The sequence below is a fragment of the Gymnogyps californianus genome, chromosome 2 (assembly GCF_018139145.2).
Source record: "Gymnogyps californianus isolate 813 chromosome 2, ASM1813914v2, whole genome shotgun sequence".
Taxonomy (NCBI): domain Eukaryota; kingdom Metazoa; phylum Chordata; class Aves; order Accipitriformes; family Cathartidae; genus Gymnogyps; species Gymnogyps californianus.
In genome coordinates, this window is record NC_059472.1 from 8514666 (window position 1) to 8528872 (window position 14207).

A 14207-nucleotide genomic window follows, 5' to 3' on the forward strand; every position below is an offset into this window, starting at 1 on the left:
CCACCAGGGATTTTGGAAGCAGATACTCCAGTTCCCCAGCAGAAACACATTTCTACTCTCTCTCCCAAGTGAAGCAACAGTGAACATCCCATGGTGCATGGGTGCTGTACTAACAATTTATTGGAGAAAAAACTGGCTCCATCATCCTTCAGTGATGATAAATTTATTGCCTGGAAAGGTAACGACAGTTTTTTCCTTCTCTTAGCTGACATTTGCATGTGAAACCACTTCTGCAGAAAACATTTACATTGATGTTTAAGCAGCAGCCCAGTTGCAACTAATGCACTAGAAGCTATGCCAAGGTTTGTCCTCTCTTTTTGCTTCCACTCATCCACAGAGCTGATGGGAAGCCTATCATCTGTTTTCTCATTTAGCACATGTCTCCTTTCCTCTACCCCAGCTGTGTAAAACAAAGGTGTGTGTCACTGGCAAGGCAGCAGTGGGAAGCAGGACCTGTGTGCTGGTAACACCACAGGGAGGAGGAGGTGGTGGTCCCCAGGCACAGACCACACCATTTCTGTGTGAATAAATGGGGACATGAGGTATTGTCCTTCATCTCTCATCTGACTGCCTGCAGTTCATCCTTCAGGTCTGCAGAGCTAGCCTAGGAGCAATACACAATCCATGGATAAGAGGATCTATCCTGAAAATATGAGCTCTGGGGTGGCCATTTTGGATTCAGAGCATTCAGGCTGTTCAAGATCAGAGCAGGTAGAGAAACTGTGAAAATGTCCCTGGCACAAGATACTCCAAGAGATCGAGGTGAGTCCAAGGAGAGCAGGACACAGAGGTTCTTTGACCCAGCCTAGTGCAGTGAGAGATGGACTCATCACACAGAGATTTCAGGAGAAACCTTCTTCTCCCTAGGCTTTTCCCATGAACTTCACCACGGGGTAGGATCTGACTGAGAATGACAGAGGGGGAGTTCTAGGACTGATCTCAGTGTGATGGAGACTAGAGTCTAGTTCTGAGGGTCAGCAGCATCAAAGACTGAAGTCTAATGTTGAAAATAAAACATATATGCCAATGCTCATTTTCCAGCTTAGACCATATTATTCAAGAAATGACAGTAACAGTGTCTGAATCTCATGTCTAAGCTACTGACAGCCATACTTTTGCTGTCATGCTGGTGCACTATTCTTTCCTTTGGGCAATTAAACTGCTGGCTTAATAAATGGCAGTGCCAACAGGGCTGTCATTTAAGCCCTGGAATCTGTGCATAGAGGAATTTCTGGCTGCCGTTAATGGATAGAGGTCTATTAGAGTTGAAAATCCTGCTTGTTCAAGGCCTCTCTAAAAACAGTGTGGCAAAACAAGGAGATTTAACATCCTAACTCAGGAAAAAACAAATGGTACATTGGCACTGGATGAAGATTCTCCTTTTATTTTAAAACCTCTGTAAAATCAGAGCAAAGGGTCAATTCCAGCATTCAGCCAATTTAATTAGCAATTTCAGAGTAATCGTGGTAATGAGCCAAGTCGGCAAAGATGTCATTGGGGTTCTTGCAGTTCAGGTTGCAAAAACAAGCATTGATCCACATGATTTTCCAGGAAAACTCAGTTCCATCTGGGCACTGAAACCTCACTTCAATAGTCTTGGACTTGTAGGGTGTGCAGCACCTGTTGTCCGTGCAGACGCCGCAATATTTGGGTCTATATGGACTTTTGCTCACACATCCTGAGATGGTGTAGTTCATTGGTTCATTGGCTCTGTAGACAGCCAAGCACTTCTTCCCAGGCTAAATCAGAGAAGAACAGAAAAAGTGACAGGTTAATATTCATTGCTGACACAGGTAGGACATACAAACCACCTTCCCGATATTTAAAGGGTTTTAAAGCTGTTTTAGGAAGCATTTTACAGCCCTGATCTAGAGGGTGTGACAGATTTACACGTTTAGATATATGAACCCAAAAGCTGCAAGTAGGATACTTGCACAATACAGTTCATGGCCATGACAGTAGTGCACCATCGCTTTTCCGCTAGCCGAGTCACAGGTCTGTCCGAACCAGCAGCCAGCACAGCAGACTTGGCTTGCCTTTCCTTGCAAGGACCTTTTGGCTGGAACGAAAGCTCTGAGGGGAAGGTTTTCATACCAGTGTGTGGAAGCACAGGGAGGACACATTTTTGACCTCTCTGCAGCACAGTAAGTCCATGTAGAAGTGCACCCCTCAGAAGCCTGAATGCTGCCAAACAAAGGCTGACTCCGTGTCTAAGCAAAGCTCAAGGGGTGCGCGAAGAAACAATCCCCACCTTAATGTGCTTGGTTATATCCACCTCGCAGGGCCGCATGTTGCACAGGCGGCTTTCCTTCAGGAGCCGGCACTGGTCATTGTCGTTGGAAATCCTGGTGGAGATGCCCAGCCCGCAGGTCTTTGAGCAGGGACTCCAGGGTGAGGTGTGAACGATGCAGTTCTTCTGCCAGGGTTCATCCTCTCCCTCGTACGCTGCAGAGACCAGATTAACCCCACGTTATTCAGCTGGGGCAGCTTTCCATATTAAACACCCTCCCCCCAGCTCATTACACATTCAGGCCACTAACCCAAATAATTAAATCACAGCAAAGTGGCTCAGCATTCCTGCGAACCTCCTCATCCCACCCCCTTTGCCGCTGACCTACTTGTGTCGGACCCTCCAGTGCTGCGAGCGCTCGGGGCCAAGGCTCATTTCTTTATTTCCCTTCGCAGCCTCACACAAGGGGGTCCTTGTCTGGGACCCCCAGGTGCTGCCACAATACAAACACTTAATTACAGAAGCCTGCGCCAGCCGGTGCAAAAAAGGGATGAGATCTGATCTCACCATGAAGGTTTATTTCTGAGCTCATTCAATTGATTCTCTGTAGCAGAAAGTGGTCGACAGTCTTTGCTGGATCGCCGAGGGGATTGGGAAACAGCCACAGCCTTTCACTGGGAGGAAGAGCAGCTTGAATAGCTCTCAGGGAGCTCGGCAGCCACTTGAAGAAAGGGTGGGCTCTGTTTTGAAAGCAGCCGACAACCCCAGTTCAGATTCCTTCACAGCCTTGGCCAAAGTCCCCACTGATCTGCAACTCACAGTACAGCCTACAGGCAAAACTCTGATAGAAACTCTGCTGCATTGAGCCTGCTCATTATTATATTTAGTATTATATTAATTATTATATTAAATGTAATAAATGCTAGTCTCACTTCTATAAGACTTCTACTTATAAGAGAAAAAGTCAGGCAAGGAAAGCTGTGTTATGCCCATTTTGGGACACAGGCCATGAAGATATAAGGCCAATTTCAGTAGTAGATGTTTTGAATTTAGACCTACCTCACAGTTCAAAGCTATCGGGGAAAGAAGTAAGGGCTAAACTCTGGTGTTTTTAACCCACAAAATGGAGACCGAGGCTTTGTTTTGTGCAACAAAAATACAGACCAGGGAAAAAAACCCTTACCATCAAGGAACCAAAATCCTGGTTTACAACAAGCATCCTCTGTCCCCTTGAGATCGGCTTTTGTGAGATAGTCTAAAATATGAAGCTAATGTGGCTAATGTCACTACATTGCATCACAGGGTGTTATGAGGATAAATTTAAGACATATGGGAAGGTGAGCCCATCTTAAGCATTTGGGACCATGTTTGAGTCAAATGGTACCACCTCTGTGCAGAGGGCTATATGATCCTCTCTATGAATGTGAACATGAGGAAAGATACCCTATGTGATACATAAAATAGGTAGTTTAATAATGTCATCAGTCCAGAATTGCTAAAAAACTATACTAACGTAAAGACAATTTACCCCAATTGGCAGTGAAACTTCCACCACAATAACTGTTTTCAAGGTGTTACGTAAGTTTGGGACTACTAAGATACAGGGGCTTTAAAATCATACTACTAAGGCAATATAACCCAGACAGAAAGCCTCAGTCCCAAGTTAAACTGAGCCCATTCTGTTTTCCAGAGGGCCCAGACTGAAAAAAAAAAAAAAAAGCTGAAGTAAAAAGGACTTGTGACATCTTCAAAGTGCCAGCAGATGTGTGCTTCAAAGGGGGCTTTGTCACACAAGCATGTTTGATGGATCTCATATTGCTGCTAAGGAGTTCAAGGACACCACTGGTGTTTGCATGTCCTGTCCTTCCCTACATGCTGTATAGGAGTCTCTGTGCCTCGTTCACACAAAGACCAGATGCCTGCCGGGTCTGGCAGTACAAGCTGATACTTTGGTTGTAAACTCTGACTTCAGTTGCCCGATGACAAAGGAGAAGTCCACCTCACTTCCACCATACCTGCAGAGGAGATGTGGCGCGGAGACGTCTTCCTGATTTTCTTGGAGTCATCACAAATCCACTGCTCGCAGCACTTCCCTGCCATCTTAATCAGCTTTGGGTTTGGGCACCAGACAAGAGGAGGACGTGAGTTTGTGCACATGGGAATACAACCCACAGCCCCATTAATGCACGTGCAGTTGTATTTGCAGTTGGGCTGAAATGTGTCCCCATTGTTATACCTGACTCCATTGAGGACACATCCTACACCGACAATCTCTGAAAGGAAAGAAAAAGAGAGAAAGACACACAGAGCACCATTAAAATAATGCTGGCAATGAACAGTGCTGATGTGTTTCTTTACCAAGCTGCTCCCTGGGCTAACGGAGCCGACGCGGAGACATGGCAGTGCTGCAGGGTGATGTGTTCAGTGTGATGCTGAGCCAAATGTGGTCACACCGTCTAGGAAACTGTTTTCATTCTGAATCACAGCAAAAAAAAGAATCTTTTAATCCTTCATGGAAAAAAGAAGTTAGAAAATAAAACAAGTTTTTTCCACAAATGCTCACTTAAAAAATCATTTCATGGCATGCTGGTAAAAGTTATTCACAGTAGGAGCAATCAAAGTAATGAAAACAGATATTGAGTGAAATTTGAGATTTTCAGGGACATATGAGAGGACTACAGGGAGATGCAAATATGACACAGCTCTTCACAACACCTGTACCCGTCTGAAGCAGAAGGGGGAGGACAGCCAAGGTAGCAAAGGAGCACCTAAAATGGCACGGGATTGCTATATTTAGGCAAGTAGATCCCACCCAGTTTATCATATAACAGTTTTATTGGAAAATGAAGTAACACATTATAAAGCCATGAAAATTAGTATTTGAAGCATAATTTTAAATAAAATCACAAAAAATCAAGCTTTTTGATTGCTCGTGAACAGGAATCACATTGAGTCAAGAAGTAGCAACTTTTTTGTTTCAAAGTTATGGACAGTTATTTGGAACCAGTGGCAGAAATCTTCTAATGGGAAATTCAAACTTCAGTTTCTTGTTTGGTCACACGGAGGCAGTGTGCATGCACAGATCAGGTTGCTTAAGCTTTAAGTTTGGTTGGAAATGGAGCTGCAATGTGGCTGCTTCAGGGCCTACACAAATTGAAATGCTGGATTAAAATTCTGCAAAGGCTTCCTATTTTTAGAATGGGCTGAATGAAAACATCAAACGCAAATCCCTTCTTCTGCACAAAAATGAAGGTTGTTGGAATTCGAAGCACAGATCCAGATCTCCAGTTCATGCTCAGCTCTGATTTTGATAATGCTTCAGCCTTTGTATTGAAGACACCTCACTCAGTGCTGGAGCCGGAGCTGAGAACTCAGTTAAACTTCTAGGTGTGCACATGGATTACGACAGTTCAAGAAAATGCTGTATTTCCTGGTGTTTTGCTACCTGCATATCCCTGCTGGACTGTGTTAACTCAGCCTCCTGCAGGTCTCATACATCAAGAGGTTCGTCATGAGAACATCCCCAACCACAGATAAAGGGGCTGTTGAATACCTTCATGCAGAACCTCGCTGAATCTGCATCTAAATTAGGCAATTTGGGAGCACATCCCTATTCCTAGCCCCACATGCACAATGCCAGTCTCCCCAACCTGGGCACGTGCTCAGCACCCTGCTGTCTCTGCTTTGGTGCAGAGAAAAGCCAACAACAAAGGGAGAGCTGTAGTGACTCCCAGCAGGCTCCTGTCTGATGTCTGGGTGACCAGATCCTGGCACGCACCGCAGCATGCCAGTCCAGATACAGCCTGAATCTCCCACGGTTTCACCCCATTCCCTTTCCCAACACCACTTCCTAGCTCTTTCAGGATCTTTATTTTCCACAAATTATATTGTTTCGGTAGTTCTGCATGCACTGGATTCTCTAGACCTAGCTTTTGGCATCCAGGTGCAAAGAAAATTCCTCACAGCAGTTAGTCCCCAACACCCAGGACAGGAGTCCCACTCTTGCCTTCACTCACCCTGTGGTCAGGCCAGTAGCTGGTGTACTCAGAGTGGAGTGATGCAGCCTATATAGGACCCAGTGCACGAGAAAGAACATGTCAGCAGAACCTGTCGTGTGCATCTACCTGGATGCTGAAAGCAAGGGGAAGACCACAGCTTTCTATGGCAGCCAGAGACAACCTGCTTCACTTCCTAACCATGGAAACACCTACTTCCGATGGCCCTCAGCTGTGCACACCACAATGCCCCTCACCATATAGCCATAAATGTCACATGATAGGGGATATATTGTCATGGCAGTAGGGATGTGAAAGTGCAGATTGGAAATCCTTCCAGACCTCACTGGGGAAGCTGGGGATCAGTCTTCCTACATCACAGTGCTGTTGCCACAGGCATACTGAATACCTGTGATGTATGGGAAGACTACAGAACCCAAAAAATATCCAGCTAAGAAAGCAAGCATTTAAATAAATAAACGTGAAACAACGTGAAGGTCTTTAAAGAGGCCTAGGAAGGCTGAGGTATCTTTAAGACAACATCCAGCTTGTTTTCTTCTCCCAACGTAGGGCCAGCTGTAATGGCGTCATTCTTGACAGATGTTTGTCTAACCTGTTCTTACAGACCTCCCATGAATGCTACACACACACTCCAGACAATACATTTGAATGATCTCATATTCTCTTTTCTTAACCCTGGATCTTTTCTAATCTTGAAAACCAATGTTTAAGCTTACAGCTCCTTGCACATACCTTCTTTTGTTATTTTGCCCATATCCTACAAAAATCTGGTTAGGCTGCACTTTTTGAATGCTTTTTTTTTTGTGGCTGATCTAATGGAAAGCCACGTTCATTTCTAACTACACTTCCCATCCTTCTTCTGCTGAGGAACAGCAACCCCTAGTATCATTTCTGTGAGGAACTGCTAGCTACCCTGAACCTCTTTACTCCTCAGACTTGCCCCTTGTGAAACTTCTGCTGATTTTCTAAGTTTATTGAAGCCCACTGTTTGCAAACTTCCTTCTTCTCCTTCCTGTGGATCAGTTATTCTATCTATTCATCTCACAATCAGCTCTCCTCCACGTTTCCTTCCACTTTTGCATTTTCTATTAGTACCTCATTCATGGCTATATTCCAGCCTAGAAAACTCTCCCTCTAAATGGCTTTTTCCTGTTTATGAATCTAAAGCCATAACCAATATGTTCTAATAACTTGCTAAACAGTCAGCAATCTTTCTGATCAGCTATCTGTGTGGTTGTACCCATGATCCTTTCCCTTTTAATCATTCCCGGAGTAACGATTTTCAGTTATTTATGAGCGGATCAGATTCCCCCTATGTTCTAGATCTCAGAACAAGTGAATATATCCTTGACACACAAAACACTACCTCATTTCTTTTTCCTCCTCTTCTTGAATAAAAACATTCCAATCACATGAATTATCCCACCAAGAGTTTGTTATGACAGGCAGGAAGAAATCCTTCTGTTTCATGGCAGCCAACGTGACTGAAACCATTGTAAGATTAAGGCTCAGACCTCAATTTGTCACTGAGAAACTTTGCTAGGAGATGACTCATCCCTGACCCTCTTGACAGGATACCATGTGCTACGTTTCCTAGGGATCCACTATTGGGAATAAGCCAAAAGTGTCTCCTTAACGTCATGGTTTTCCTGTAGACGCCCACATTGCTTGTCTTTGAAGCCAGCTGCATACCTATCCTTCCTTCATCTCCACCCCACTACAGCACATCCTCCTGTTACGGGGAATACAGAATCATCTACTTGCAAATCTGAAGACCTTCAAATGCTGGTTGCTCCTTGCTCTTGGCTGCAGCCAACTCAAAGAGCAAGAATTCAGATGTCATTTCTCATCCAGCCAACTGCCCTGAGAATGAAGACAGCTGTAAGGAAATGGAAAATGATGAATGGAGGAGCTGATGAGCGTACAGCCAGGTATCTAATGAGATAAACCTCAACCATTGCTCAGACTGAGGGGAGCAGCCAATGTATATCTAAGTCAAAAATATATGTACATCACTTACGTGCACATACTCCTATTTCGTACCTAGGTCTGTCTCCACTGTAGTCACAGTACAAGCCCCTGTGGAAATCACAGGTGTCGGCCTCAGTGCAACTTTCTCCACGCTGCTTGGCACACATCTTGCAGCAGTCGCAGCCGTCTGTGACCAGGCTGACGCCTACCGAGCACCGAGGTGGGGACTTTGGACACTCGCACGGCCACTTACAGTACTGAGTCCGCGTGTAGGCCTCTGTCATGGCAGGGACGGTGGGGGTCATGGTGGTGGAGGTCTGGGCAATGGCCTACAAACAAAGAAACACAGCTTGGAGAGCGTTCCAGAGAAAAGGGGGCTGTGAACCCTGTGGTGATTAGTCCTCAATTAAAATCCCCTCAGGTCTAAAGAGACTGCAAGGAAACCAAAGAATAAATGTCAAAGAGACATGGAAAGGGAGCGGTCACTGCTGTCTTGTAAACCCTTTCAGATACCAGCTGAGGGCAAATGCTCTGCAGATTGGACTAGCATCCAAACTGCATAGCCCCAGCCTGATGGTGCTCAGCCTTTTCTAGACCTCTCCTCTCTAAACAGAGGTCTCTCTCTGTGTAGGAACATGTCAAAACCCCTCTGATGCATGAGAAGAAGGTGAGACATGTGTCCAGTCTGTGTCACCCTGTGGTGCTTGGCTCTGACAGAGGATTGTGCCACCCCATAGCTGTTGTCCTTGTTGATTGAGAGATGGCTCTAGGGCCTCTTGGCTACTCAAAGGCTTCCTTGGACAGCAGTCACTGCCCTTCAGGTCACCAAGCAAGATAAAGGTCATCGTGTTGCAGTCTGAAAGCACATGTGGCCCTGTTTGGCCTTGTCTTTCTCAGGCTTATCCATATTTGTGTCGGTCTTGCAACCAAAACACAGGATCCGACAAAACCGCGAGGGGACTGGCAGCAGGCCTGTGAGCCCATCATCCTCACAGACACCCAGTCATGAACCTCTGTGTTGTGAGGATGATCTGAAACCCACAGGCCTAGCACTCCATCATGGACCTCCTGAGGATGTCTTGGCCATTTAGTCTCTTGCAATACTGCTAATACCACAACAATTGCCACCTTACAATGTCCTAGCCCTTTGACTTGAATAGAGATGAGGTTAGAGAAAGGAAAAGATAACCTCTGAAACCAAAACCTGGCTAACTGGCTGTGAACGTTGTGATGCACAAGTTCACCCACCTCTGTTTGAAAAATGTTTTGCTTGTCTCCACCCCTATAACAAAACACACGTGCAGTTCAGCTCCCTGACAGAGTCCCAGTCCTAAGCAATGAAGCTATACTATGGCTATAACACTTTAAAAAAGTTAAAAAATCAGAATTTAAAAAAAAAAACAAAAAAAATTAAAGCGTCATTTATTTCCTCTAAGTACTCTGACAACCACCCTTATCCATCCTTCACAGTGTCCAGACTACCATATTCAGCAGAAATGCTCTCTGTGAATCCTAAAGTAGTCATGAGGCTCTTAGGTCTGTCTGTGATGGGCTCTTCCAAGTCTCACACTGTAGTTCCCATGATGTTGCCCTCGCCCACACAGTCAAACAACTGGGATATTTCTGCAATGATTTTCCACCTACACCTTGTGGCACATGCTTTTGTCCTACATGGAGTCACTGTGGGACCTGTAAGTCAGATGAGTGTAAGTGACGCTTCATAATGTTAGTGTTTCTCCCATTAGCTGTGCACAAATATTTGCCAGCACGGTGAGCAAGGAAGGAAAACTTTTATGGGGAGGATACTGCCAAGTTTCCATTTCCTGATCTCCATTTCCTTGGCAAATAAGAAAAAAAAACCCTGCAAGTTAATTCAAAATCTGATAATCAGATAAAAAAATCTGATCAAGGTAAATCAAGGTAGAAAAAGGATTTCATGTAACGCAGTGATGCTACTCCAGTAGACACATTCAGGTCACTACTACTGAGATAATGGAGTGCTGGAGTACCTTAGCTCATAGCAAAACCCAGAGAGGGCAGAGGTTCATTGCCTTCCACACTCTCCAGTCCCTGCAGAGCGAACTCTGGATGACATTTAACAGCACCAGTCTTGCTTGTGGTGCAGGAAGGGTGCAAATCAGCCCAGTGACAAAGCAAAGATGTGCCTTTTCTACCAGGATCACTGCAGAGAAAACCTGAGCTGCACATGCTGGTCAAGCAGGGTGCAGTAGCTCAGGCACAGAAACAAATGGGGTTATTTACAAGCTATATCAACAGCAGCCAGAACATGACCCTGCTTGGGCACATGCGGTCCAGAAGCCCTTTCTGGTGACAAGATGTGAGGGCTGCAAAGAATAAGTGTGTAACTCTACAAAGTTCAGACAAGGAAAGTCAAGGTCTAGAAATTACTAAGGCAATCCCATCCATTCCTGGCTACCTTGTACTGGACTATATATTCGCCAGTGTTTTGTCCTCTTTACAGTTTCAGATGTCTCAAACAAAAGGCTTTCCACCACCTCTCCATGAAGAAAATGCCTCAAGCCAAGGCTTTGTGGGGAAAAGCATCCCCAAGAGTTGTGATCCCACAGCCGATGAGCTATCCATCAGGATACCTCTGCAAAGCCCTTTTACTGTCTTCTACAGCTTCCTTGTTAGCAGACTCAAATTTTATTAAAGTACATTCCTAAGCCTGCTACTGCTGTATCTGAAGGTGTATTTAAGTATCTTAGTAATTAGTTACCCTGTATTTAGAACACTAAATTGTTAACACATTGCTAATCACTGCCAAACAGGCAATGTGTTTGCTCTGGGCATAATAAATGTGTTTGCTCTGGGCATAATTCCCAATTCCATTAAGACCCCCTTTACAAACAGTTGCCCTTAAAGTTGGCTTAAAATCACCTTTAAACTCATGTTTAAACTAAAACATACGAATATAATTTACTCCCACTTTAAGGCTCCTTGATGCTGCCAAAGTTGTTAAAAGAGGAACATTCAGATCAATGAAAAGCCCTGGCCTTTTAATAGCAGTATTTTTCATTCCACTCACAATAATTTGAGTAGGTGCAACAATCTGTAACTTGAGAAGAGAGGCCTCTTCAAGTGCAATAGACCTATTTACTTTGTTGCTGATCATTAAAAAAATGCTCAATAATCAAATCCAGATACACAGACAAAAGTCACACAGCTATTTAAAGAGCCCATTGCCATGGCCCAACCCTGTAAGTAAATGCCTCCACAGTCTCTTGTTTCTATTGTCAACATGAGTAAGCAAACAGTTTCTACCCTGTGTGGATATGAAAGTGTCTGTGAATCGATACACAGAGCAAAGAGGAACAAATAAGCCCTGCTAGTCCTATGGTTTTAGTTAATATGTGAAGGACTGAGGCTGAATTCTTGTAAGGGACTGAGTAGCTGGGAGCCATTTGGTGGCTTGTGATAGACAGGAATTTAGAGTAAATTATTTAACAGCCCTTCCTAAAGCCTGAACTGACCAAGGAAGCTTTTCAAGTGTCCTTACAGTGACTAGCTGCTGTAGTTCTTGGACATGCCAGCTGAAGTGTCCAATGGTATGGCTGAGTAAGCCATAGGAAGGACACTTAGTGTGGGCTACTTGAGCATCTTCAAATAATCAGTGTGGACAGGCGTCAAAATACTATGACTCCCCTATTTTACAAAAAGGGAAGGCATGGAGAGATGTAAGCAGCATCATGTCCTAAGCTCCGTCGCCACCCAACCAAAACCCAGTCTTTGGAAATTGTTGTCCACTGGACACTAGAACAAGTGCACAATCTGTACAGCTTCCAGGCCCTCCTCCTCTCCCCTCCGAAGTCCCTCAGAGCTTTGCTATGGGAGAAACAATTCTTTAGATTTATAAAATTCTTGGCTTTTCCTTTTCCATGGTCAGCTGTCATCACTGGAATATCTAAATCCCTTTGGAAAAGTTATTCAGCCCTACTACTTCAATGTGCAAGAACATTTTGGGATATAGACACTTTCTTATTAATAGGTATGATGGTTAAGACATCATGAATAATACTTTATATATACCACAATAAAAACACAGGAAACCACACTGTAATAGCCTTCATCAATGGCCATCCTTAACTAGAAACAAAAAAACCACCACCACCACCACCCATGTAAGTTAAGGTTTCAGGAATCATGTTTTTAGGGTCAATGTAATGTATAGGAGGACAATGATTTTGTAAGAAATCCAAAATGAGAGTGAAGAGAAACTTAACAACAAAAAGCACAATGGTGGGGATTTGACAAGTTTATTTTAAAATGTCAGAAAGATAAAAGAATGTGCCTGCTAGGAAATTAATTTTTCCAGGTACTGATAATTAACTTGTTTTGTATAATTACTCTTCAATCTTGAGGTCTGCAGAATTTTTATCTTGCATGTTAAGGAGAAAATATTCCACCACAAGTTATTTATGAGCTCTAATTCTGCTGCTGTTGGAGGTACAAGCCCACACTCATTAAAACAAGATGAAGCCTTTCTCACCCTGGCATGGCTGATAACTCTCTATTAAAGTTGCTCCTGATTTATGCTTGGCAAGCTCCAAAATTACTTTCTTTTTGCATCTGCAGAGAATAGTATTTTGCTAGCAACAATTTCCAGCTAATTTCTGTGTTCACATTCAAGAGGAGAGAAGGAGAAAATAAAAAATTACTCACTGCCTGCCATGGCCACAAACTCAATATTTTTAATAGACATGAGTTTTACTATCCAAGTCTTAAAGATACAAAATGGATAGTAGCATTTTAGCAGCATGTTCTACCTACTGACAAAGTATATTTTCAATTTGCTGAAAAATAGTGTAATTTTAAGTTTGTTTTAGTTTTGCAAACTGAAAAGACCAAGCTACAGTGTTGAAATTAGTGTATACAGTCCAGATTGCAAGCCAGCTGTATATATAGCAGCACTTTTACATAATGCATGAGGAAACCTCCAGCTTTGCTTTTAAGCAGCAAAGCCCTAGATGCATTGCAATATATTCCTTTGCTTCCAGTCTTTACAGGTGTTTAAAAATATGTTCATGTGTATTGATTTCACTGTTTCAGTGCTGCAAGATCTTACTCTTAAAGCTTTTTTCTTTCAAGTATTTTTCTCATCACAATGAGCTGGGTGAAGGTAGGGAGAAGCTATCCATGTTCTTCCCCTCCAGTTTATTGATGGGAAAAAGTCCAGAAAGGACGGTGACTTCTAAATTCAATTCCTCTGGCTATTGGCAGAGCTGGGGAAATGGTTATGAGAAGTCGGCAGATAGAGGTCTGCTCAAACCATAGCACCTTATCACCTCCTGCTGTTTTCTCCTTGGTGGTAATTTGCTCTAAAAGAAGGACTTTGGAGCTCACTCTTAGCTGCACAAGCTGTGTTTTGCAGGGCACGTGCCATTGGGCAGATTCCTTTTAATTTCCCACAGTAGAACACATTAAAGTAATATTTTTAACCTACATTTCTGATACTGCCTTTCTGAGCAAATGCCAGATGTCATTGATGGAGGGATACAATGTGATCTGGATTATCCCCTGTCCTCCATCTCTGACACGTTCACAAGAGAAAACGGTCAGTGAAGAAATCTTTATTAAAATGTCCTCCTTACTACTATGTGATCAAACCAGCTGATTTGCAGACTGACCCAAACATCCTTACCGGTGGGAGTTCATGCACCAAGGCCTGACAGCATCAGCCTGTCACTGTTTAGAAATACCTCCAGAATTTGCAGTTTGGCTGTCCTAAACAGGGACACTGGAGTTAAAAACACAACTTTAAGGAGACACCTAGGGGTGTATCTCCCAGGAAAGGGTTGTGCATTTGTACTGTCTCTCTGCCAGACGACACATCTGCTTTCTCCTGGTTCCACCTACTGGCTGAACTATTCAGGCAGCACAAGCAGAAACTCCTGTAGAGCCAACTCCAACACCGCGTACCACCCTGAATGTTCCCATTAACCAAAATGATTTGAAAAGGCACCCCAGAA

At 43.8% G+C, this 14207-nt stretch overlaps 1 protein-coding gene across 4 annotated transcripts in view; it reads right to left on the minus strand.

Annotated features, from left to right (window-relative positions):
- Positions 1 to 1362: 1362 nt before the first annotated feature.
- The window catches only part of CCN4 (cellular communication network factor 4), a 36014-nt gene continuing 23169 nt past the window's right edge, over positions 1363 to 14207 (minus strand). Inside the window, exons 2-6 of one of the 4 annotated variants that reach the window (XM_050892565.1) lie at positions 8471 to 8546; positions 8290 to 8325; positions 4246 to 4503; positions 2252 to 2445; positions 1363 to 1739 (exon numbers count right to left, since the gene is read on the minus strand). In XM_050892565.1, coding sequence (XP_050748522.1) covers positions 1440 to 1739; positions 2252 to 2445; positions 4246 to 4503; positions 8290 to 8325; positions 8471 to 8546 — 864 coding nt within the window. In that variant the 3' untranslated portion in view covers positions 1363 to 1439. Of the gene's footprint in view, positions 1740 to 2251; positions 2446 to 4245; positions 4504 to 8266; positions 8547 to 14207 lie in introns of all 4 variants that reach the window. The other 3 variants (XM_050892563.1, XM_050892564.1, XM_050892562.1) reach the window with 3 other exon arrangements.